Below are 25,821 nucleotides of genomic sequence, written 5' to 3' on the forward strand. Positions count from 1 at the left end.
GCAGACATCTCTCTACTCAGGATTAACACATATAAAGCCCCTCTGGCAGTAAGGCACCCCCACCCAACCAGTACCTTTCCCCAAGGTGATGCCAAGGTCTCTTTTTAAGCAATTACCCAATTACCTGCACGATGGAGCATCTGCAGGCAGGTCCCCCCTCCCACCCCATCAGCCCATCCAAGGTCATCACCCTGTCACAGGGTGGGTTGATGGCACAGATTGTGTCCCACCTCGGGCAACTTGGAGATCTTATGAGAAGTTGGACATGGAGTTCTTGGTGGGGCTAGGTGCCCAAGTTGCTGCTGGCATTGTTAGTGTGACAACCCGTGCCACCACAATCTGCTGGTGTGTAAGGGAAGCTCCTGCACAGCAGCACACACCTCCCAAGTATATGCCAAAATGCTTCTGACAGCCCTTGTCATGAACTGTCTCTGAATATTTTTTTTTGTCTCAGAGTTTTACTTTCTATTCTCTGATGATTTGTTCTGATGTGTATCCAGATTTTTTTAATCTGGATGTAGTAGCTTTCATCATGTTCGAGCCTACTTCTATTACTTGTTATCATCAAAATAAGAAATCTGCTTCCTTAGTAACCAAAGCTGAATTGAAATATAAAATAATGTGCCAAAAACTGGTCTATGACTGAAAGTTCAGAATAATTTACTCCATATGTATAAGTTTACACTGCAGTGCTTTCCTGTAAGAAATATGTGTGTGTATATATGCAGCAGTCCATTCTACCAGTGTGGTAATTGCCACTGCCTTCAAAGACTGTATATGATTACTCAAAAGCATTGAAACTGTTTGCTAGAGGGTGCTGAGTAGTTTGTAGAAATAATTGAAAGTATCCTATTTTCAGGTCTAATAGCTCTTGTCATCTTCAGTTTTATCAGTTAAAAAAATGTTCTCGCTTTTCTAATGCAATCATGTTGATGTGAGAAAGAGTGTAAGAAGCAGACACCTTCTGTGTGCTTTGAATTTCTGTGTGCTCTGACTAAGCAGAATTTTTAAGAAAATGCTTAAGATGTGTTTGGACACCAATATGGAAAGCCACTTTAATAGGTTTCATAAGTGGAAATTAATACCAAAAATAAAATTTTATTAGCACTGTTAGTTCCACTCAGCCTTTCAGCTAAGCTATCAGAAGTTATTTTTCTATTCTAAATTACACTGTGGCTTTCTTGAAAGGATTTTGTTTGTTTAACACTTAGTTAAAAAAGTAAAATTAGGAAAATATAATCTCTAGTTTTCCTTAAGAAGTTGTTTTTTTCCACTCTAAGTATTGTTTTTAATTATCTTGTGCTTCTTTGATACTGCATTGCATAACAAAACTAAAAGGAAACTGCCCTGCTCGGCCCCTACTGTTACTTAGCACGTGCCTTGGTTAAATGGAGAATTTCTACCCCGTGTGCTACATTGGTGTTCAAATGGGTGCTCAGAGGGTGCAGCTTTGCTTTCTGTCTTTCACCAGTATTATGGTCTAAAGTGAGGGAGATGTGCAGACCAGGACATCCCTGCTGTTACTTACATCAGTAGGGAAGTTGCCCTTGACTTCAATGGAAGCAGATCCATAGCCCATGTGCTCAGCAAAACATTATAGGACAGATGTCTCAGTAGCCTCTCATCAGGCTTGAGCTTAGCAAGTCCCAGACCTCGGCCCCAAAAACACATGGTTCCCCTGGCAAGGGCTAAAGCAGAGACTTTTCTCAAGCTAAATCAATCAAATGAACTTTTGGCAGCCTAAGAAATTAAAACCTTTTTTTCTCTCTTTTTTTTTTTTTTCTTTTTTTTTGGGGGGGGGGGGTGTTTGTTTGGGTGTTTTGTTTTGTTTTGTTTTTATTGGGGAAGGAAATTCAAGGCCCATCTTGTCCATTCTGGTTTGATGGTTTTCATGGACTACCAAGCAACCAAGTAAAACTGGTCTGAACGCTGAACATTCATTGTTTTTATTACTTCTCCAGTTTGTTTGCTTCATCCTATGCACACATGGAAGTATGGGGGAGCAGAATGATGCAGGAAGGGGTGGCTTCTATTAGGTTTGCTGGTGATGTTTTTGTGATGGGTTCTTGCTAGTTTGCAGACCCCTGCTTGGAAAACAGTCATGTAAAAGATGTTCTCTCTGAAATACAGTTGAGACCAGAAAAGACACTTGTGATCCAGCACAGAGGCTCAGACACCAAAGCATGGTTTCCAAACCCACTGTTTGCTCACAGACCCAGCTGTAACCTCCCTGAAGCTGCTGCTGTGCTTGGCTGAGCACAGAGGCCCAGCCCCACAACCCCCATTGAGGTTGTCCTCATTTGGTGAAACAGTTAAACAAGTTTTGCCTGCTTGAATGTATGTTTCCTTTAGACCCCCTGATGACAGCGATCACTTGTTTTTGTGGAATGGAACCTTTTCTTGTGATATATAACCCATCAGTAATGCCCATCCCCTACAGGTGCACATGCATGTTTGCTCATGAACCTCCCATTGAGCCTGGTACACACACTTCTCCATGAAAACTGCTCATGTGCATAATGTTTTCCAGATTATGGCTTGGCTTGATAACTAATTTAAAAACTAAATTAAATGTTTCTTTTCCAGAAGGGAAATTCTGCTGCAGAAGTGTGCATCATGCAGTTGAGACATTAAAGGTTTTAATATCCGAACTCCATTAAATGAATTGTTTTATCATTTGCAGAGGATTCATTACTTTCTAAGAGGCCTTTTGTCAAATAAGCATTTTGCAAACTAAGTTAATCAGCTCTGTTCCTGTTTATAATTCTCCCACGACAAATATTTATGTTATAATTTGTCCTTCTCCTTTCCTGCCTGTCTAAGCACAAGCACATTACATTTTTTCTGACATGCCATTCCTTTCATACGTAATAGAAAATCATAAACTCTCTGTAGTTTTTTTTTTTGTAGGCCACTGCAGAGAGTTGAAAAGGACCAGCAGGAGAGATAAAGAGCTGTGCTAACTGTTGCCAGGCATGCCACCATATCCCTCCTCACTCATGTGCTTTTTTTACCCCCACACCTCACCTCAGTGCTGCCAGAAATGATGCCAGAAACTACATCCCTTGCATTGCTCTTGTGGCTGGATTTGGAGAGAGGATATCTGGCTTGTTGTGGAAGATAAGATCACCCGCTGTGCTGGGGGTCTCCGTGATGCTCCTATCTCCAAACTGGCTCTGTGCCCAGGCACTGCAGGACAGGCTGCCATCAGCACACAGGCTCAGCTACCCACTGGCACAGCAGCCTGGGCATGAACTCCGTGAGGTGTCCCAGCTGGCACTTGGTATCTGTGGCTGTCAGATGAGGTGGCTCAGAGCTGGCTGGCACATGGTCCTGCACACATGTAGCAGTCAGGAGCTGGAGGACAGGGCAAGGCATCCCCTGAGCAGGTCTGTCCCCTCCTCACTGTGCCTCTTGCTGCTCTGGCATCAGGATGTCCCTAGGTGCCTTGGTGTCACTGGCTAGCCCCTGTGCTTCCTTGACCCCCTCAGTGTCCTCAGCTCTGCTCCTGGAGGACAGAGCTGGACTAAAGAGAGCTCCTGAGGGCTGAGATCATCAGAATTTGGGCAGTGGCACTTGGTGTTCTCTGCTTGCAAGGGGTACATGAGCAGTCTGACAGAGACCTTTCTGTACTGTGCCAAGGGTTATCAAGCAGCACAAGACAATTAAACTTCACTCAGTGTGGAAGGTAATGCAGATGGCATTTGCTGGGAGGGGCATGAGAAGATTTTCTGAGGAGAACAGGAATGCTGCTTGTCCCAGCTGACTAACCCGTGTCTTAACTGTGCTTGTTGTTCCCAGGCGTTCACGATTCAGGGGCAGTATGCCATCCCTCATCCAGACGTGAGTCCAGCACATGTAAATTACTCCCTTTTTGTTCCTTTCCCTCTTATTTGTTCTGGGCACCATTTGCTTTCTACAGTTAGCAATAAAGACATGGCCTAAGGACACCTTTCCTGACCAACACTGTCTATAGCCAATTGTTAGCCCAGCTGCATCTCTTACCTTGTGTAATAATTGCTGGAAAGTACAATGGCCCAGGAACAAATGACAGTTATCTTGGTCTTTTTTGCATGTGATATATTTGAGTTCTTTTGATATGTAATTCTACAGTAATTAGTTAATATTAACAATAGCCATTACATGTAATAACAGTAGAGATGTCATTTATAACCAGTTTGGTTGTTTTTTTTTTTTCTCTATGGTAGATTAGAATGAATGATTAAACCTTTTATTTTTCAATATAATTTTAATTAATCCAGTTTTAGAACACGTAAGATGGTTTCTCTGCTCTGAAATAATTCCATTTGATTGGTTAGTTCTAATTTCCCATCCTGCCCTGCAGTTGACCAAGCTTCACCAGTTGGCTATGCAGCATCCCCCCTTTACTCCCCTTGGGCAGACCACCCCTGGTTTCCCTGGTACGTACCCATGACCCCCTGGGGATGTCCTTCTTCTTAACAGCTTTGTTTCCCGTGGTCATTACATCATTTTAATAATAAATGTGGTCAATGACCAGCAATCCTTCTGGTTTTGCACATTAATCTCTCTTCTTCCCTCCCGTACCTCTGTTACAGTTCCTTTTGTCATCACTAAAACGTGCTTTGTTTGTTACTTTTATTAATCACAATTGCTTCATTTGTGCCCTTGGCTAAAAGCCCCAAGTTTCTTCTGTTCAGTCCTCGCAGAGTTATTGTGGACCATACAGTATGTACCAGTTGGTTCTGAGGGAAGTGCTTGGGAGTGCTTCTTGTCCATGCTTTGGTGCCGTGGATCAGAGAGAAGCAAACATGGGAAAACAGTTGGTTCTCATGGCACAGAAGCACCATTTAAAGAAACTATGACATGCTGAAAGTTGAATTCTTGTAGAGCCAAATGTCTTGAGAGCATCTGTAATCATCACTGCTGGGACAAGTGCCTCACTTCCTACTAGATAACCCAGATACAGCTACAAAATGCAATGGAAATTTAGTTAAGGACTTAAAATTTGCTCCCTACTTAATAAAGCTGAGACTGATTTCTTGATTGAAGAATGAGAAGTCACTTAAGCCTGCGAATGAACATTTTTACTGTACTTCACAACATACATGCTTGACATCTAAAAACTTCAGAGAACAGAATTGCATCTGTACTGGTACATGCTTTGTATGGCAAATAACATTTTATCACATACGTCACAAATTCTGTGAGCAACTTGACTATTTGATATTCAGTGTGAAGTAAGCTTATGCAATTCATAATTGAATATAAACAAAATTAGTCACTTTTAAAATAGAATATTTATTTTTTGTATATTCTAGTTAGAAATTACTATTTTTGGCATATCTTTACAAATAATACAATAAACACCAAAACAAGAGAAAATAAGGGAAAGATTCATGACATCAAAACATACTTTTGTTTCTTTGTGATGTATCTGATAAAATACCTACAAGTAATACTAAATGGCCTTTCCTAGCTTTGTGTTTTCCTTATTCTTGTCATTAACATCCTTCTCCTTAATCTTTCCCTGGTTATATTTGTGAGATGTACGTTTCTGTGATGTTACTGTGTGTTAGAACAGTAATTCCATTTTTCCTGAGCATTTTCCTTTTGTCTACCCAATTTACAAACAAATGTATGCAGCTTAGAGTACTTTGTCCATTGCCCTTCCAAAATTACCCTTCCCAACATTTCTTCAGCAACTAATCCCACATATAATTTCCAGTTTTTCTTAGGTTAATTTCTTTGTCCTTATTTTAATTTTTTTGTTATTTTTTCATAAATATGTATTTTCTTCAACTAATTGTTCATCTGACATCCACTTTAATTTTCCATATTCTAGAATTCCTAGTAGACAGGTCCAATTTCAGCCATACATTAATTTCTCAATTGATATGTTTAGAACAAGCTTCAGAGACTTATTTTTAGAGGAAACCCTTCATTTTCTAGAAGCTTTTTAAGATGACCCTATGGAATCTTATGTGACATTTGTTGCTTTGGTGGGTTAAAGGTTAATTAAATTAAAATTAGTCCAGCCCTCTGAGTTTTGCATCCTTTGCTTTCTTTTCTGTTTCACTATCAGTTCTCTGTTTTTCTTTGCTCCTTTCTTTTATCTTTTTTTTTCCCTCTCCTTTCTGTATGTTTCCTTCTTTAAAAATTCATTTGTTGTGTCTTGCCCTTCTTGCAAACAGCTGGCGTAACATTTTCCCTCTGTCCCCTGAATAGGACTGGATGCCACTACTCCAACCAGTTCCCATGAACTTACTATTCCCAATGATGTAAGTGGACCAATAATCCGTATCTCTTTCTCTTCTCTCGCTCCTCTGCCACCAGAGGGGACACCTCTGATCTTTGGCTGATCTGTAAACACCAGCCCCAGAATAAACTGTGCAGCACTCAGTCTGTGGGGAGGGCCATGAGGGGTTCATGAAATTCTGGATGGCAGCAGCAGGAGTGACTGTCCTCTCTCGTGCCCCTTGGTGACAGTGCCACAGGGCTTCACTGGATTCATGAAAGCCTGGGCTCCCAAAACTCATCTCTCAGGTGGCACTGGCACGGGTGGTCTCAGCAGAGGGCCAAAGGGGGTGGAAGAATGTGCAGCTCCATGTGCTGTGTGTTGGGCTGCAGTCCTCCATGCTCATCTCCACTGAGCCCCACACTTAACCCAAGACGGCATTTTTCCTGAACCAAAAAGCTACTTTGGAAATGTAAAGGTGCAGTATAAGGGTTTATTTAAAAAACAAGGGCTAGAAACACTCCTGCTCCAACAGCTATGGGTCAGGCCCAATGCCCATGATGAGCAACATGGTGCTGAATCTTAAAACAGTTCACCCAACTGATATGCTGGGAATCATGAAAATGCCTTCCCTTTTGATTGGATTTCACTGCAGACAGGGTTGGGGTCTTTTTTCCGTTTTCATTACAAATGAGTCACTTGGAAAATGGATGTTTTCCCCTCCAGTAAAAAAAGCTTTGAAGTATGAGTGGGATCACAAATAGCAATTATATTACTTAAGAGATACTTACAATATTGTGCAAGCCCTATTAAACTCAGTGGCAATGATTTACAGTATGAAAAAGATACAGAATCACAAAGAAGTGGAGGTGTGAGTGCTGTGATTCCTTTATCTTTTCTGTTGTGTAAAAAAATTCCCTTCTGATTAGTCAGTTCCTGCTTTGCAATTGAATTCATTTTATGTTGAGAATTTTTTAGGAGCACCTTCTTTATCCTTCTAGCACAAGTTTCTTAATTTCACTTTCAGGCAAATGTTGTTCTTGCCATCAGAGATGTAAATCCAAGGTCACTCTTCTGATTTACCTTCTTTTGGGCTTCATAGCAGAGAAAGAGAGAGAGAAAGTTTGCCCTGGGTTCTGTAGTGCAACACAAAATTTTTAAAAAACATCAGTTTCTCATCCATGAGGTGTGAAATGCCCCATCTCAGCATTGTCAGTGAAAAGCAAACACGAATCTGCACAATGATTCTCATAGAAGGTTTTTCTGGCTATGCAGTGTGTGTCTTGCTGTTGCTGCTAAAGGAGCAAAGCCACAGCCAACATGAGGATAGGTTTAGGAAGAGCCTGCAGGACTCTCCAGGTGGTGAGAGGGAGTTCTGATGTGTGTATGGTGTCAAGGTGTGCATTAGAGGACCAAAAGGTCGGTGCTGCCCCCCTGAGCTCTGTGCTCCTGTCTGTGTGTGCATACCCAGGGCTGCAGAGCAGAGGGAACAACAGGCTCTTGTCCTATTGAGTAGCAAGAGCTGCTTGGGAATTTCACAAGTGCCTTCCCTGGGGTCTTCCAATGTGACCATTCATTCTGGTGTCCCATGTCCCCATCACAGCTGCTCTAGGGCTGCTCTCCAGGCAGCCCAGTGCCAAAAATATATATTTTTTTTGTCAGCAGTGGTAGGACCAGGGCAGTGAATGTCTCCTTGTGCTTGACTCTGGTGAAGCTGCACCTCAAATGCTGTGTGCAATTTTTGGCCCTATAGTTCAGGAAAGACATTGAGGTGCTGGAGCAAATCCAGAGAAGGGCAGTGAAGCTGGTGAAGGGTCTGAGCACAAATCCCGTGAGGAGCTGCTGATGGAGCTGGGGTTGTTTAGCCTGAAGAGAGAAGACTCCAGAGGGACCTTATTGTTCTCTAACTACTTGAAAGGAGAAGGTAGGCAGGTAGAGGTTGTTCTCTTCTCCCAAGTGAATGATAGGAAAAGAGGAAATGGTCTTAGGATATTGCACCAGAGGAGGTTTGGATTGGCTATTAGGAGAAATGTCTTTGCTGGAGGGGTGGTCAGACATTGGAACAGGCTGCCCAGGGAAGTGGTGGAATCACCATCCCTGGAAGTGTTCAAAAGGACATGTGGAAGTGTTCAAATGGACATTGTGGATGTGGCACTTGAGGACTTGGTTTAGGAGTGAAATGATGGTGCTGGGTTAATAATTTGGCTCCATGATCTTAGAGGTCTTTTACAGCCTTAATGATTCAAAGAGAAGTGAGGATATGAGGGAGACAGAAAGAAATGAGGCAGTGAGGGAACAGGGTGGGAAGGCACCGGCACCATCAATCAGGGTGGGGTCAGCAGCAGCAGCAGGGTGGGAGAGGCAGCAGCAGCTGTGCAGCAAAGCCTGCGTGGGCAGTTTGACTTTGCTTTCCCAATAAGCATCTCCTAGTCCCAGTTTTAATGGGCAGGCTGTCAGTGTGGCACAGTGATTGCTTCTGGCTAAAGGTGAAGGAAGCTGCAGGCCCTGGCACGAGCTGCAGTGGAGCCCTGAAGCTGCCTTTGGTTTGTCCCCTGCCTGATTCAGCTCCAGGGATCCCTGTGCTGCATGAGTTCCACAGCTTTCTTACCATTTGTGCTTATCTGTGTAAAAGTCCAGCACACACGAGAATACCATGAGACCTGCAAATACCTGCATGCTTTGCAGCTACCAGAGAAATTAGTGTATAGCTACACGTGCTACATGCTTTTACATACTTTTTAAGACCAAGGTAATGATAAGCATGCCTCAGTAAGAACATGATAGAGCAAAATCAAATATAAAGACAATGAGAAGATGAGAGTTTAGCCTAGCCTACAGCAAATAGATATTAATAGCCTTTTACAAATTGCGTAGCTGCATATTAAAATAAATTTTCCTCACTCCCTCTGGCATTTAGGCAGTGACAAAAAATTATGTTTCTGTTATTAATAATTTCTGTAAAACATCATGCTGCTTTCTTCATACAATATGCAGACAATTGCAATTAACTTGTTGCTCAATAACAAAGAGATACTGGAGAACAGAAGAAATTTACAGGAAGTTATTTTCCACATGCTAAAAGCTGAGGCTTCCTCTCCAAATAATGAATTCAGATGATTTGCCTTTCTAGGTTTTTTCATAACTTCTGTGTAACTCCAAAAAGAGAACAAAGAGGACACTTCTCCCAGTCCATCTCAGAAGTCACCTTGGTCTTTATCTGGTATCTCATTTTGTTCATCAAAGTCTCTTACAGAGGCATTTGGTTGCCTTTCTTCTCTTGCTGAGATCTTGTCTGTCCTTCCACTGCTGCCCAAGTTACATAATAGAAGTGTGTTTCACCTAAACCCCAGAATAAAGTGGCATTAACAGCTCCTTAAAAGAACCTTAAAAGAAAGAGATATGGTACCCTTGGGTGTAGATAACAGATGCCTTAAGATTTTGTAATTCAATACCCCCAAAACATCCATTGAGAATAAATGAACAGACCAATAATAATTTAAAAATCCATCTCATAAAAATTGGGCATATTTTGCATATATGTGGGAGAGGCAGTCAGGCACAAGCAACTTACCCCACAGAAAGCACCAAGAACATTTTAAGGCAGCTGTAAATCTGATCACCACTCCGTAGAAACAGAAGTGTCAATCCAGTCCAAGATGGATATGGCAGACTTAAAGAATTGCCTTTATTTCCCTATGGTAACTCAGATAATTCCCTGCCAATGAGTGAGAACCACATGTGCGAAATGCTCTCGGAGCAGCCCACGTTTTCTCCGTTTTCTATATGGCTTATTGCAAAGTCTGTGCAATTATTACGGCCCATATTTTGCATTGTTGTGGCAAGGAAATTTCTTAACATTATTATTGTTTTGTTCTTAAGAGATACAGTGTATTTAAGCATCTTTTTCCAGGCCCTGCTGCAAGTTTGTAAAGAACTATAATCTGCCTCAGGAGATATTTCCCCCTATGTAGTACTCTGCACCAGACTTTCTAGTTAAAAACACAAAACAGACCAACCCAAACCTGAAACTAGGAGTTTCAGCCTGTATTTTTCTGAAAAGAGATTGAAGAGTCTCATTCATGATAAGCACCTGCTTGCTCAGCTAATGCAGAGACTGCCAAAGCAAATGGACTTGCTGTGTTGGCAGCAGGGAACCAGGGGGAACCACGAGTACCTGTGGTCAACCCCTCTGCTCCTGAGAGCAGACACCAAGTTGCAGAGGCTAATTCTTGGCCCTTTTTACAAGCACTACATTATAAGAAAGGAAACTGATTCTTTTTTACCAGTGTTTAAAATCTCCATGCCATTTCCATTTCCTGTGGCAGTCAATGCTCTGCAGCATTGAATTCTTTTATTAGACTCTGACAGTGCTTTAGCATTACGGGAAAATTTATTGATACCTATTTCTATGTCTATATATAATATAGATAGATATGTATGTATTTATATAAAGCATTTATATTTAGCATTATGGGGAAAATAAAAAAAATGGAAGAGAACCAGAGATGCATAGCATATTGGGAGAAACTATCAGCATCACAATTTGGAGGTGGGAGGAATTGTAGGAGACCTTCAAATCACACCCTTTAAGAGTCCAAACTCCTGACTCAGTTCTGTTTCCATTCTTGCCAGCAGAACTTTATCAAAAACAGAGTGAAACTAGAAAAAGGCAAAAAGTAGAACATGTGTTTTAAGGCTGATTTGTTTGGAGTTTTTTTGACACAAGGAGAAATTGGGTTTTTTTTGGCACAAGGAGGTATGTTGAGGTTGGGGAAAACAGACAGAGGTGGTATAGAGAAAGTGGAGAGGGAACCATTTTTACCTGATGCTCACAGATCAAGAAGGAGGGTATACCAGCTGAAATTTTCAGGTGTACAAACAAATGGTGATACTTAACACATCAGCAAGCTCTGCAAGTCACTGCCATGGCCCTTGGACAGCAAAAGGAGAAACAGGTTCAAAAAGAAATTGTCAGACAATTTCTTGTTTTGCCTTTCTTTTTTCTTGTAAGGGTGGGCTACTGCTACAGTCAGAGACAGACTGCTGGGCTTGATGCACATCTGATGTGAGCTCTTCCAGCCAAGTCTTGAGAGAGTCAAAATACCTGCGCATATACATGTACATACTATGTGTGTGTGTATGTACATATGTGTATATTATAGATACTTAAAATACAAGTATTCACAGAGTGGGTGAATCAAAGAGTGGATCAGGTTGAAGGGACCACAGTGGGCCATCTGGTCCAACCTCCCTGTTCCAGCAGGGTCAGTTTAGAGCACATGGCACAGGATTTAGTCCAGATGGTTCATGAATATCTTCAGTGAGGGAGACTCCACCTCCACAACCACTCTGGACAGCCTGTCCCAGTGCTTGGTCACCCACACAGTGAAAAGGTTCTTCCTCACATCCAGGTGGAACTTCCTGTGCATCAGTTTTTGCCCATTGATTGCCTCTTGTCATATTGCTCAGCACCACTGAGAAAAGCCTGGATTCACCCTCCTGGCACCCTCCCTTCAGATACTGACATTCATGAAGTCCCCTCTCAGCTGTCTCTTCTCAAGGCAGAACAGGCCAAATTCCCTCAGCCTTTCCTCATAAGAGATGCTCCAGTCCTTTACTCATCTTTGTGGTCCTACATTGGACCTGCTCCAGGAGCTCCGTGTCTCTCTTGTCCTGAGGAGCCCAGAACTGGACACAGCACTCCAGACATGGCCTCACCAGGGCTGAGGAGAGGGGCAGGATGACTTCACTTGATCTGGGTAGTGTTATTTATTTCTAATGCTCCCCAGGATCTCATTGTCCTTCTTGGCCCCAGGGGTATACTTCTGGGTCATGGACAGCTTGTTGTCCACAAAAACCCCCAGGTCCTTCACCACAGAGCTGTTTTCCAGCAGCTCAGCCCCCACATTTCTTGAATTTCAGGCAGTTCCTCTCTGCCCATCTCTCCACCCTGTCGATGTCCCTCTGAAGGGCTGCACAGCCCTCTGGGGTGTTGCCCACTCCTCCCAGCTCTGTGTCATCAGGGAACTTGCTGGGGAGGCCTCTGCCCCTTCATCTGAGTCATTGATGAACAAGTTAAACAATACTGGGCTCAGTATTGAACCTTGGGGAACACCAGAAGTGACAGGCCTCTTCTGAACCCTGTGCCACTGATGATTATATTTATTAGCAAGTACAGTATTAGACTACAGTGTATAGTAGGTTTGGTATAGTCTGTGGTAGGTCTGGTTCCTCTCCCAAATGGGCCAGAGGTCTTTGGATGCAGTTTGACATGATTCCATCTCAGAGCAAGGCATCTCAGGCAGGTCTCTTTATGTAAAACCAAATGCCCATAATCAAATGTCCCTTGAACTTCTTCCAAGAACACATCAGCTCTTGAATACTCAGATACTGGTCAAATTTCAGTCTAAGTAATGTGTAATGAGAAAGGCACCCCAGAGAGAGCCCAAGCCCCCAGCACTACTATCCTTCTGCATGGCAGATGGAGTTGTGTGTTCTGCACGAGCCACAGGCTGTGTCACAGCTTGCAGAGGGTGTTCAGGCATCCTGTTGTCACAGCAGTGAAGGGTGACTTCAGAGAGCTTCAGGCCAAAGGTTACCAAACCTCTCTTCCAGACACCAGCATCAGGGTCCTTGACCAGTGTGGACTGAATTCTCACTACCTAATTCAAACTTAGCTGGGAGATGGCACATTCTTTGCACTGGGTGACAAGCTGGGCATCACTGGAGGACCCCAGCACATACAAGTGGCAGCTTCCTGAGTGACCCCAGCAGCTGCCTGCTCTGGTGCTCTCCTCTCCTGCACCAGCTTCACTCCCTGCAGACCATGGAGGCCAGTGAGACTGGGGCACATTGGTGCACACACAGACAGGCCAGAGGCTTCCTGGTGAAGCACACACCAGTCCTCTGCACTGGCACGTGTAGTCACACTAAGAGAGATTCCCTGGGATAAGGATAGAGAGCTCAGCAAGGCCCTCAGTTGTAACAGGATGGAAAATCCTGTGAGCGTTTCCTGCCACCCCATTTCTTCCCCTTCATGGTTGCTCCTCTTGTGCTTGTCAAAACTTGGTCTTTGTTTCAGCTACCTGGGTATCCACTTTGGCTTTCTGTTTGTCCCTGACTGTGAAGCAAGGATTGCACTGGGAGGTTTTTCTTCTTTTGATAAAACATGTGGACAACGTGAATCTGTTTCTGGCCAGTTACTCCAAGTACTACAGTACCATGAGGGTAACACGTCAGGGCCTGAAGCAGCGGGAAGAGTGGGAGGGGAAGAGCAGTCTCTGCATCTTGGCATATCCTTCTGCAAAACTGGCAACATTATCCTAGTATCAACAGACCTGTAGAGCAAAATTTCCATTTTCTACTCATTCTGGCCATGGCTGAGCTTTTCAGCACCCATCCTACCTTAACACAGAACAAAACCCCCCTCCTCACCCTTACAGAAACCAGAACATCTCAGCCTCAGCTGCTGGCTCTGTGCCCACTTGCTCCTGGGGGCTCCCCATGCTGGAGGAGAAACACCCTGGTACACACATGCACACACACTCACAGCTCAGGCTCAGTTCTATTCACAAAATAAGAGTCTTGGTAGGTTTCTGTAAAGGAAGGCAGACAAATTTCAGTATCTTCCTATGCCTGCTTCTGCCTGCAGTCAGAGAGTTGTAAATCCCACTGACTTTAATGCACAGTACCTGGCCAAGCAAGAACCACGTGTACCCAGGGAGGTGTAGGGCTGTCAGCACTCTGGAAAGGTGCAAAGCCATATACAGCAGCTGTGGATGGTCAGCCTGACTTCCAGCTGCTGCTCTTGGCTTGCTGCTGCCACTGGCAAGTGGTTTGGTTTTCTCAGCATCACAGCACGCTGTCATTTTCTGCCATGGAGACAGTGGAAGTCTTGAGTACCAGAAATAAGATACTGACTTAATGTAGCAGCAAAACTGGTTCTAGAGGCATATGACCACAGAGCCAATAGACTGCACTAGAGATTCCTTCCAAACAGCAGAGCAAAACTCTTTTTGTTGCTACTGAGCTGCTCATAACCGTCTTTTTAGCAATACTACAGATTGCAGTTAAGTGGTTTTTGCTTGTGTCTGTGGCACTAATCTCAGTCTTTGTCCCGCTCCAGTTAATAGGCTGCATTATTGGCAGACAAGGCAGTAAGATAAATGAAATCAGGCAGATGTCAGGAGCGCAGATCAAGATTGCTAATGCCACAGAAGGCTCCGCAGAACGACAAGTTACAATCACAGGATCCCCTGCAAACATCAGCTTAGCACAGTACCTCATTAATGCAAGGTAAGTTGGCTTTGTAAGTGATCATGCTTCTGCGAGATTGCTCTGTCTGCTCTCCAGCAAATGTCTGTCCTGGGTAGATCCAGAAAGTTGCTTTGCAGTGTCCATTTTGCATAGTATTACTCAATTCCTAATGGTTTGTAAAGCCTGTATTGTTAGAACCTGGGTTTGCTGTTGGCTTATATGAAAAGGAGCTTAATCTGGTGCAATTCCAGCTACATGTTGAATGACAAAAGCTGCAAAATATGAATATTCATATTAGCATCCACTTAAAATATCGGTGGATAAATTAAATGAAATGAAAATCATGAAGTGTTTAGAGGAAAACACTTTTCACAGACCTATTTTACTAACCTGAATGGCAAATATAGTGAAACAGATTGCAAAATAGATTTAATTTACGAAGTGGAAATTGCCATTCAGAGTTGATAAACTGACATTAGGTTGCTGAAGAGGCACAGGATTTACTTCTTCAGAGACAGCACCACAAATCTGTAAGAAGCATTCCCTGATGAGACAGGGTGAAACTGTGTGCTTCTCCACTTCCTGGTCCCAGAATTAATGAAAGCACTGGCTGTTTGCCTAAGCCATGGTGATGGCTTAGGTCTCTTAACAGTTTTTATATGATTATTTAGAAAAATATTCAAATTGATCCCATTTTTATTTGCAATTATGCAGAGAAGAAAGTGCAATGGATATAGTGCTGTCTCCTAGATCTACTTGTAAATTCTGGACTGAGGCAATATATGGTGGGGGAGGGGGAATAGCTATATATTTTATGGCTTTTTATTTTATTTTATTTTATTTCCCCCCCCACACACAATTACTGTGATATGAATCAAGCTTTGTGTTTAACTATGTTTGCTGTTAAGGTAGTACAAAGTATGTGATTTATGTGGGAGCTGCAGTCACAGCAGGTCTGTGGCTTCCTGTGGTCCAGCCTCCTCTCCATCCCAGTGTTGTAGAGCATCACTGCAATGGTTGGAGTGGAGGAACAGGATATTTGTGCGGCTGGCTCTGTGTTATAGCAGGCAAAAACACTGCTTTTCATACTTTAGTCTGAAAGCAGCTTCCTAGGGTAAGATAAATATAGGGGTGGCACTGTGAAAACTAAGATAAACCATTTCCAGAATCTTAAAACAACCTACAGCTCTTTTGATTTATATTCTTTGTAGCAAATATAAGTCACTTCCGTAAGCCCTGTGATCAAATAAAAATGTGTTCCCTCCTTTAACCCTTAAGGATATGTTCTTCTCTTGGTGTTCAGGGATTCCCCACACATCGAGACGAGAATAGACCCCTTCATTTTTAGTTGCACAAACACCACATGGCATGCATCTGGATCTCGGAAGATAACAATTTAGGATCTTGAAGACAGCTAAAGCATGCAAATAAAATAATGCACTTATTAATGGAGTTGCAGTGAGCTGCTCAGCAGAGACAGAAACTCTAGTGAACAAAACTGTTTGACTCACTTTAGAAAAATCTGTGAACTTTCACACTTCTGTTGATTACTGTTTAATGGTTCTTGTGGCGGAATGGGATCTATATGAGGTCTTTTAACATACTTTCGCAAAGAAGAAAACTCCTCAGCAGTCATACACCACGGATCTCTACCCTGTGAAACCAGAAACACAATATTTTGTTCCTGTTCAGTTTCTAGATAGAAGTCATTTGTTACCATCATCTACAATAAACTATCATATATTATTATGTACCATGTGTTGGAACTGTATCTAGATGAAGTGACTTCATTTGTAAACGAAGGCTCCTAAAGTAATGTGTACTAATTAAGCTGTAAGGTAAAGTAGGCAATTGAGGTGGCTTTTTCATTTTTAAAAGCGACACTGTTCCAGACCTCTCACATGAGACACAGCGATCCAGCCAGGTGCCAGCACAGCAGCAGTGCGAGTTCAGTCGCACTGGGGGAGGACTGAGAAGCTGTGGGGCAGGCAGGAGGTTTGCTCTAGTCAGGTGTAGCTGCTGGGGCAGGACAGAGGTGCAGAGCCAGGCTGCTGCTGCTGCCTCTGTGTGCTTGGAGCCACCTCCCAAACCTGCTACAGGTGATGCTGTCTCTTCTAAAGACTGTGGCATAGAACAGCTTTGGGGAAGAGACAAGTACAGCACCTAGACTGCCCAAAGTGTGGTCTGGTATGTGAAAATAATAATTACAAGAAATAGCAGCCATATAAGCATTCAGCATAAGGTAGATATTTTTCTCCCCTACAAGATCTATTGTTCATGGGAATTGGTTTCCAGGGCCAGTATTTCTGCATAATCCAGTATCTTTCAGCAAATAAGATGTAAAAAATTATCTATCCACCTTATTCCTGAAAAATATTACGTGTATCTTTAAGCTATCCTTCAACCAAAGTTGCTATCTATAGAATAATTTATCAGCTTGCTTTAAGACTTTTATTGCAATCTGGTGTTGGATATGTACATAGTATATTCTAAATTCTAGATATATAAATATATTGATATCATATCAAGACAGAGATTTAAATCTTTCTAAAGTATTGGTGTGATTCTGTATTGCTTACCCGAGCGCTGGCCTCTGTATGAATAGAGCGTGTCTTAGCTTGTTTGCAGCTGAAATGTCTTTTTTTCCTGTAAAGCCTTCTGTCTCTTTAACTGGTCTCCACTTGTAGTAACTAGATTTTCATTACCCAATTCCATCTTCCTGCTTTTATTAAGATTGAACTGCAGTTTAGTTTTTCTGTGTAATATCTGACTTTGAATTATAAATTAATTTAGCCATCAGCACTTGATCCTTGTTGAACGGCAGTTTCCTGAAGGTTTTTTTTACGAGAGGTTCATTCACAGACCCAACAGGACTGCCAAAGCCACACCTGCTCTCTTCTCTTCACCAGTTTCAGGTAATGCAGGATGTGGCCTTCAGTGTATATATTCAGAAGGTGCAGGCCTGCAAAGGGACAGTGTAAAATTGCCACTGTGAAATTTTGTATGAAGGCTGCCTCACCCCCTTTCTTTCACATACAACATTGCTGCATCCACAGTTGGTTTGGGAAACTGCCACTGCCATGGGACAGCTGACAGCTAAGCCTGATTAATTCCCACCTTATGTGTTGCCACCAGTAATAAATGGTAAAGAGGGCAAATTACTGCTACAGTTGTTCCTGTGAGAGTAAACCAGCAAGAGGGAGTTGGAATGGCTGCTACCAACACCAGCATTTTGGCCTTGTGGGATCTGTTCTCCCTGCTGGTGCGGGAAAAAGTTTAGGCTTAAACACCACCCCCACCCCTCCCCGCCCCCCCCGTATCAGTAAGGACTTTTTTGTTTTTGTTAAATTCACAGTAGACAAATTTGGAGTCACTGAAACACTGAGTCCTGCAGTAGTACCTTTCTATGGATCTCCATCCCAGAATAGTACTGAGTAATACAAAAAAAATCCAGCTGGATAAACTGAGTTTTACAAAACACACTAAGGTATCACATGTAGTTCCTACATCCCCAAGCTGAGGATGTACAGTGGAGTTGGAGTTTTTGATTCAGTGGTCTTGACATAAACCCCTCTGTGTGAGTAGATGGCGAGCAGCACAAGGGTGCACTGTTTAGAAAAGCTCTCTGAAAAAACTCCCTGCTTAGAAAAGCAGAGTTTCTCATCCATGGGGACCGATAAAGACTTCGGGGTAGGAAAATCAAAAATTCACCTCCCTCAGAGGAGTCTGAATTTCATGCACTCACCCTCCTTCCTTCCCAGCTCCTCACAGAAGATGTACTCCTTCCAGCTTCCCAGCAAAAGCTGCTGAGGTGTTTATGCTCCAAGAGCCCTCTTTTCTTTGCGGAGAAGAGAGGAGCTCGCTGCTCAAACATTTCCTTCTGTCCTCTACACTCCTCTTCCCAGCTCAGACCCACTTCAGGTGTCCTTCAGACTCACCGTCAGCAGCAGTGCTTTGGGAAGCTCTAGTCCAGTGTCCCCATTGCCTACGTATCCTGGCAGACCCTGACATCCTTGCACGAGACAGGCAATGTGCTGGTCATTGCCTTTCTCTGGCAATGAACAGCCATGGGGCTGTTACTCTCAAAACCGTGTCTAAGGTGAGGCAAAGAGAGGCTTTTCCAAGCCCTGTGTGGGGCGACCATATTTCCTTCCCAGCGTGCAGCCTGGCTACAGCCGCTCTCTGAGCCTGTAGGGACCAGCACAAACCCTGTGCTGGGAAGCCTTCCTAAGCCTGATGAGGTGTGGGAAGAAAGCACCAAGTCCTCTGCATGGCCATCCAGCAGCTTGCTGGCGCTTCACTCTGGAAGCAAGGAGCTGCTACAGCTCCTCAGCTCACCTCAGGAGCCTGACAAGTTAGTAATTGCCAAAAAGACAACCCCAAACTGACTAGGAACACACGTGCAACTGTAGCTAGCAAAGGTTTTCTAACCATGCTAGGCTGCCATAGCTCCCAGCTGGTCACCTGCAAAAAGCATCCTGAAATTAGTATTCGTGTTATTTGCCAACCCAAAAGCCAGTGCACAAGCTGCAACAAGCAAATGGGCAAAGGGAGGATTTATTAGGCAAACATTTTGGCGTACAAAGAAAACAGTGTGTCCTTGGAATTACTGTATTTTAATGTCTGAAAATGTACAGAAAAGCAGAAGTATATGAGCCAAACTCATCTTGCCTGCTGATGGGTAGAGTTAGATTAAAGTGAAGGTGGTTTGTTTTCCTACACCCTCCCAAGAGCCCATCACTGCCCTGGGCTCGGAGGTCAGGTCAGTCTGGAAGTGCCTGGTGCTGGCGGGGTCAGTCTGAGGATGTGTCTGTTGTATCCATGTAGTACCTTGTGTGTTAGCTGGAAAGCTTTGTCATGTCCACTGTAACCACGGCGCAGGCTCAGAAAAGATACCACTTCTGTGCGAGCCGGGGTGTTCTTCAGTGTTCCTTTTTACTAATTTACTGATAATTAGATTGAATAAATCTTTTGTTGTGATATTAAAAAAAAAGTCTGGGGAAAGTATCAACTGAAGTGAACACACTGGCTAATCTGGTTTGTTTTATATGAAAAATGCACATTGACCTCACAGTGAATGAAATTAAAAACTAACTCACTTAAAAAACAAAAAACCAAAACAAAAAAAACTTTACGCCTTAAATGGAAGTAACAAATTGTTGCTCAGTCTCCTCTCATCCTAGCAAAATGACTAAAGGTATTATTTATGTTACAAAACCAACAAATTTTAAAAAATTACCAAAACCCCCCGCGTCCCCCTTTCAAAAATACCCTAATTTTGAAAAGCAAAATTCACCATACCAGTGCTGGGGAGTAAACCTCATAGTTATTTTAAGTTTTCTTTTAAGTTTCATTTTTTTCCATCTTTTTGCCATTACCTGCATTCCTTAGATTTCTTTTTTACATATGTAAAATGAACTAGCAACATCCCCTTACCCTCTTCTTTTTTCTTTTCTTTTCTGTTCTGAAAGAATTTTGGAGTCTCAGTAATGTTTTCCCCATCAAATCATAGAAAACCCTTTTGTTATTTCTCTTCTTTAACACATAACATGTTCCTCCTTTGACCCTCATTTTCCCTTTTTTTCTCTCTCTCCCCCTTCTCCCTCCCACTCGTCTGTCCCCGTCGTCCACCGATCTAATCCTGGATCCTGCCCTTTCGTGGTTGCTGTCTTTCCCTCCCTCCTTCCCTCCTCCTCCTCCTCCTCCTCCTTCTCCTCCTTCTCCCGGCCCCACCGCCCTGGCTGAACCCTCCCAACCTGTTTGTTCCTCTTCCTCTCTTCGTTTGCAGCTTAGAGATGGCTAAAGTCAGCACCCAGACCGCTTCCGTCACGACCCCTGTTGACCTCAACATGAACCTCTCTCAGTCTGCCACCCCTACCTCCACCCCCACCTCCATGGCCGTGCTGGCGGCCGCCTCCGCCGCTACCGTCAGTACCCCCCCTCCCCTACCAACTCTGCCAACCACCCACTATGCCGTTCCTGTCTCCAGTCTGCTTGGCATGAAAACTGTCCCACTCCTGGCACTAAATGCCGCGGCCGCCACGGGGGCCACGGGGAGTTTGTCCGCTTACACTGCCAAAATTCCTTCGACGAGCGGGGTTAAGAAATCTGACCGCCAGAAGTTTGCTCCATATTGAAGGGATGAGACACAATGCAAGCTTTGCCAGCTCTGCCAAGAGTCTGTGGTAGATTCTAGTTATCAAGGAAACAATACGGCATCTTTTATTTTCTGTTCGATTGCTAGTGTTAACTGTTGCCGACTCAAGTCGCCTTCCGCTCTCCATAACACCTAACACCAGGCACCACCTACCAACTAGTTCCAACAGCAGCAGGTGCCATCCCGGGCCCTTCCTCCCCGGACACCATCCCTCTGACAGGGCTGTGCCCAGGGCTGGCCCTCAGCAGCCCCACAGCAAGGCAGGGCTGCCCCCAGCCCGCAAGGGAGATACAGTGAAGAGAAGGGAAAACATAAATGAGGCAAAATGGTGACAGCAAGGCATAAAAATACCCTTAGATCCATTTCCGGGGTCCCGCCAACTGCAGAACAATTCCTTATGGCAAACTGGCATCTCTGATGTATCTTTTCTATTGCTAGAACGTGCAAATCTAGCACTTCTGATGATCACTAGTGCCCCTGCAATGCCCTATGAAGTGCTGCTGGCCCCCTCAGACATTCTGCTGCTCCCAAAAGACCTGGAGACCCCCATCCCAAAATTCGCCTACAAGCAGGAGATGGCAGTTAGGAGGTACCAACTTCAGGTGCTTCTACCTGTGCCCTTCCACATGATTCTTTTAAAGGGTGCAACCATTTTTCTCTGCTTTGGAAAAACGTAATTTTAAGAACTCTGCTTTAGGGAGGGAGGGAGAGAGAGCAGTCTCCTTCTTTTGCAGTCAGATGTTTTACATATACCGACACAGTACTTACTCCTTTAAGTACTTCAAAGCAAGTACAAACCAGATGCCGTCACTAGCTCATATTTACTCTCATGTATGTTTTACTCAGCCAAAATGACAAATTTTTGTTAGGTTTCTGTACAAAATACATCCCTGTTTAACTCCCCACTGATCATGCAGTCAGGTTGTATGGTAATCATGGAAAACATGTAGCATTTTAGAGGTCATTCAAAGGCTGCTGCCTGGACAGATCCTATCCCTTTACCAAGCACTTCAGGATGTTCAGATTAACTAAAATGAGACGGGTAATGGCAGCCAAAGCCAAGAGAGCTGGGGAATGGAGTGGCTGGTTGCCAGCTGTTGGAACTAGTTCTTAATTGCATTTTATGTTTGTCCATCCACCTTCTTTTTAATTTCTGTTGCATAACTCAGTAATGCAATATTGTTTTCTTCACCACTTCCAAATTCAGAATCCCATTAGCCCGCCATGTTCATCCACTCTGCACTCCTTGGACACAAAGCTTTAACAAATCAACTGTATTCAGTGCATTTTAATATAAACTAAAAACACAATGCAAATGCAATACTTTCTAAAACATGGTATTTCAAAGTGTGTTATTGTATAGGGCTCAGTACTATCTCAGTATTTTGTGTCATTTCTGTATTCTGTGGGCTTTTCTTCACCTTAGCACCTTTGCACTAAGTTTTGTCGCTGTAACCATTTGTAGAACTGCCATTGTTACAATTTGCACTTATCTGAATGGGGTTTTTGGTTGGTTTTGTTGGGGTGGTTTTTTTTTTTTTTGGTTTTGTGGGGTTTTTTTGTTTGTTTGTGGCTTGTTTTCTTTTTTCTTCTTTTTTTTTTTTTTTCCTGGTTGCATATAATGAAGGAAAAACTGGGAATAATGTCAAGGTATCACAGCTATTTAAAAGCTCTCAAAAACTGCTGTAAAATTGTTCTGGACTATTGTAACTGTCTCAATAATTGACATTTAAGAAAAAAAACCAAAACACCAACTTTTGTGTGAGAAAACTTGCCTGCACTGAAATGCTGTTCTATGCTGGTTGTACTCAAGTGGTATTTTTTTAATAGTGAGAAGATTTTTTTCTTTTTTTTTTTTTTTTGCCTTTTTTTTTTCTTTATTTTTCCTCATTTTTGTTCCTACATTTTAGGCTGTCTTCAGAAGTTACTGGCCTGGGGGCTCTGTAATGTATCTCATCATGCCCTAGTGCATTAGCCACCAGACAGGACTTTTCCAAAGCCCCATGAGACAATGCTTTCTATGGACTAATCTACAGAGGAGTTTCTGCCATTTCTAACTTTCTTATTATTCTGAGACATCAAAAGACAACAGTTCTTTTACTCTTTAAGCAACTGTGCTTCCTAACTCTTGTGTTGCTTTCATTACTGTTCCAGTTTTAACACTGTTTTGGCTCATAACATAAAGCAAAGACAAGTTCTTTTCGGGGGTTGGTTTTCATTGATGTTCATGCTTTGGCTAATCTGTATAAAAGCATGGGCCATTAGTCTTCTAAACCACTGTATTCAGCTAGAGACTCGATAGTAAGTTAAATGAGACGTTTTTATAAATAAATTTTTTTCCTGATTAAAAAACAAAAAAAGACGTGGTAGCTGTGTGCATACAACTGTTGTGTTGTTTAAATTTTGTTCTTTGTAACCGAGTTGCTAACTTGTCATTGAAGAAGCACTATTTTATGGATTGTCAAACTAAGATCACAGACAAATTGCTTGTTTTCAATTAATGATTAAAGGTTTCATATCATCACACTTAAGGTCCCAGTGCTCTTTGGGAAACAGTGCAACATCTGTGCAAGACTGGCAACCTTAGTAAGGATGTTAGCCCATTGTCAGGCATGATGAGTCTCTGTAGGACTAGAGGGAACAAGATTGTGCAATTAGTAGAGTAAGCAGTATTTCTACAAAACTTGATTTGTTTTTTTAACAAAGCTGCTCATTGAGAACTTTTCACAATGCATAGAAAAGACAAATTTGGCTTCATCTTACAAGCAGCCACTGATTTGTATCTCTGGTCTTTTCCCAGACTGAGCTATAGATCAGATACAAAAGAATGAACTTGGATGCTGAGTACTGTATTACTAAGGCCCTTTGTAATACATTCCCAGCAGCACTGCCCAGTGGCGAGGCTTCCAGTCAGCCCCTTCCACCCTGCCAGGAGCCAGCCCAGCAGCTGGGAGGAGCACGGCAATGTGCAGTAGGGTGGGGAATGGAGAGCTGAGCAGGCCCAGGAGCTGTCTCCTTCTGCCCTGACACTCTGCTCCAGCTGTTCAAACCCTCCTTTGCATCTGCTGAAGCACTGCAGTCACAGCTTCGAGTTCTGTCTTCACACACAAGCAGAAGGAAAAGGCTGGCCCTGAGCTGTTGCTGCATTACAGCACCCCTGGCTGTGCTCTGGCCATTGGCAGTACTGGCACAGTACTGGTACTGCTCCGGCCTCATGAGAAAGCAGCTTTTTGGCAGTGCAAGAGTAGCATCCTTGATGACACAAGACTGACTGTACAACCTCCATCTCCCTGCTCTGTCAAAGGTCTCTATCTGCCTTTAGGGCTTGATCTTGGGGTCCTGCTTCCCCTCCCTGCCCCTGCTGAGCTTTTGGGGCATACCACGATTGTTCCCCATGGTCTCCAGGGTACAGAGAGCTCTTGAGTCTGAGCCTGGAACCAGGGCACAACAGGATGTGCATGCAGACTTGGAGACTGGTAGAAATCAACAGCTTTCTCCATAAAGATGCAGCTGCAGAATAACCCCTGATGATGAAAGGTGCCAAGGGGCATTACAGAACAGCTCACTGCACCCCAGCACCCAGGAGGCCTTACCCAATGTTGACAATTAGCTATTCCAACCCTTAGAAAAACTAAAGGCTGTAATACTAATTTGATAAAATTCTCTGTTATTATTGCTTAAAATATATTTTTATTACTTAAAATGTATTTAAGTTCTCATTCTTGAAAGGAAAGCTGAAGCTGCTTTCACAGCAGAGACCTCTATAAGTCTTCATTTCTTCAACAGCAAAAGCTATTTCTGTGGCTAGCCTGGCTACTGTAAATTAAAAAAAAATATATATATTATTGCAGCTTAACACTAAGTAGGTCAAAGCTTTGCTCTCCCAGTAAAGCTGCCAGGCAAAGGGCAGCAGCAGCTCTGGGGCATGCAGTATCTTTCACATTAATAATTCACATGTGCCTTGCAGAATTGAAATATTTAAACAAACTAGTGCAGTGGCACGTTTGTGTGAGGAATTAGGAGAGGCAAAATAAAGACACATGGACTAAGAAAGAAGTCTTCTGAGAGGGTTTTTGCAAAAATACAGGCATAAATGTGATAACATCTAAGCTAATTTTAATTTCATTATTTTAGTTGGAAAATATTTCTGAATAGCAAGAAAAAGCTCGTAATAGCTTCAATATACAAAACAGAAAAACAAAAGACAAGGTTGCAAAGAGAAAAGTGGGGGGGGGAGGGGGAAGGGAAAAGAATAATAGTAATCTAGACAGAAAAGTAAACCACTCATGCCCAAAGGTAGATAAGAGGAAGCATGTACTCACTGTGAAAAGGTCACTGCCCACACAAATGTGAGTTTCCAGATGCAAGACAGCACAAATTCCACAGCTTTTGCATCATCAGATTGGAATTGGGTTTCTGGAAATATCTCAAATTAATTCAAGCAGCTCTGTTGTGTTTCTCAAGTGAAAAAACATTGACAGCATGAATCCTGGCTGGAACCAGAAGGAAAATAAACAAAGTTAGTCCTCTGCTAATACACAGAGTGTTTTCTGTTCTCAGGCATAGCCAGAGGGCATCTGTGGACCCCAAGGTTCACATCTGGGCCAGTCAAACTCCTAGGAAGCAGCAGTGTCTCACTGGTGCCATGAACAGAGGCACCTGGGAAGTGCCTCAGTCTCAGAAGGCAAGGTGCTGTTTGTTGAGTTTCACAAGACAGTCTGAAAATCCAATTTCTTTCACAGCCTTAACACCAGCTGAATGTATCCCAGTACTGTTTGTATTCTGGGGACAGGACCTTCCCCTTCTGAACTGAGTGTCATGATTATCCAAAAGTCACAATGCCCACTGATCCAGTGGCTCAACAGTGGCACAGCTTCTGCAGGGAAGACTGTCATTGTCAGGCTGCTCAACTGGGTAACACAAACTGTGTGTTCAAAGGACAGCATCGAAAGGAGGGATTTGAACAGAGATCTCTTCTATCCCCTGTAACATCTGCAGCTACCAATGGTGCAAGGCATTAGTGCCGCCACTGTATTTTTTGAAGAAAGACCTGGTTTAGATGTTTACAAAAAGGAATTGCTCACATTTGTTTTCCCAGCTATCAGGCCAGGATAATTCTAATGAACTGATGAACAGAAGATCAAATTAAGGCAGATACTGAAAAACTGCTTCACACCTGAAATTGCCATCT

General features: G+C 43.1%; 1 protein-coding gene across 37 annotated transcripts in view; it reads left to right on the forward strand.

Moving 5' to 3' along the window:
* LOC100223410 (poly(rC)-binding protein 3) overlaps positions 1-25,821 on the forward strand; it is a 499,051-nt gene that overhangs the window by 464,779 nt on the left and 8,451 nt on the right. For 27 of the 37 annotated variants that reach the window (XM_072924405.1, XM_072924404.1, XM_041714247.2 and 24 more), the window contains 5 exons: positions 3,802-3,858; positions 4,346-4,421; positions 6,208-6,260; positions 14,343-14,512; positions 20,262-22,359. In XM_072924405.1, the coding sequence (XP_072780506.1) occupies positions 3,802-3,858; positions 4,346-4,421; positions 6,208-6,260; positions 14,343-14,512; positions 20,262-20,610 (705 nt within the window). In that variant the 3' untranslated portion in view covers positions 20,611-22,359. Of the gene's footprint in view, positions 1-3,801; positions 3,859-4,345; positions 4,422-6,207; positions 6,261-14,342; positions 14,513-15,776; positions 16,227-20,261; positions 22,360-22,540; positions 23,157-25,821 lie in introns of those variants that run through there. The other 10 variants (XM_030265796.4, XM_030265797.4, XM_030265800.4 and 7 more) reach the window with 10 other exon arrangements.

This window comes from Taeniopygia guttata, chromosome 2 (genome assembly GCF_048771995.1).
Source record: "Taeniopygia guttata chromosome 2, bTaeGut7.mat, whole genome shotgun sequence".
NCBI lineage: Eukaryota > Metazoa > Chordata > Aves > Passeriformes > Estrildidae > Taeniopygia > Taeniopygia guttata.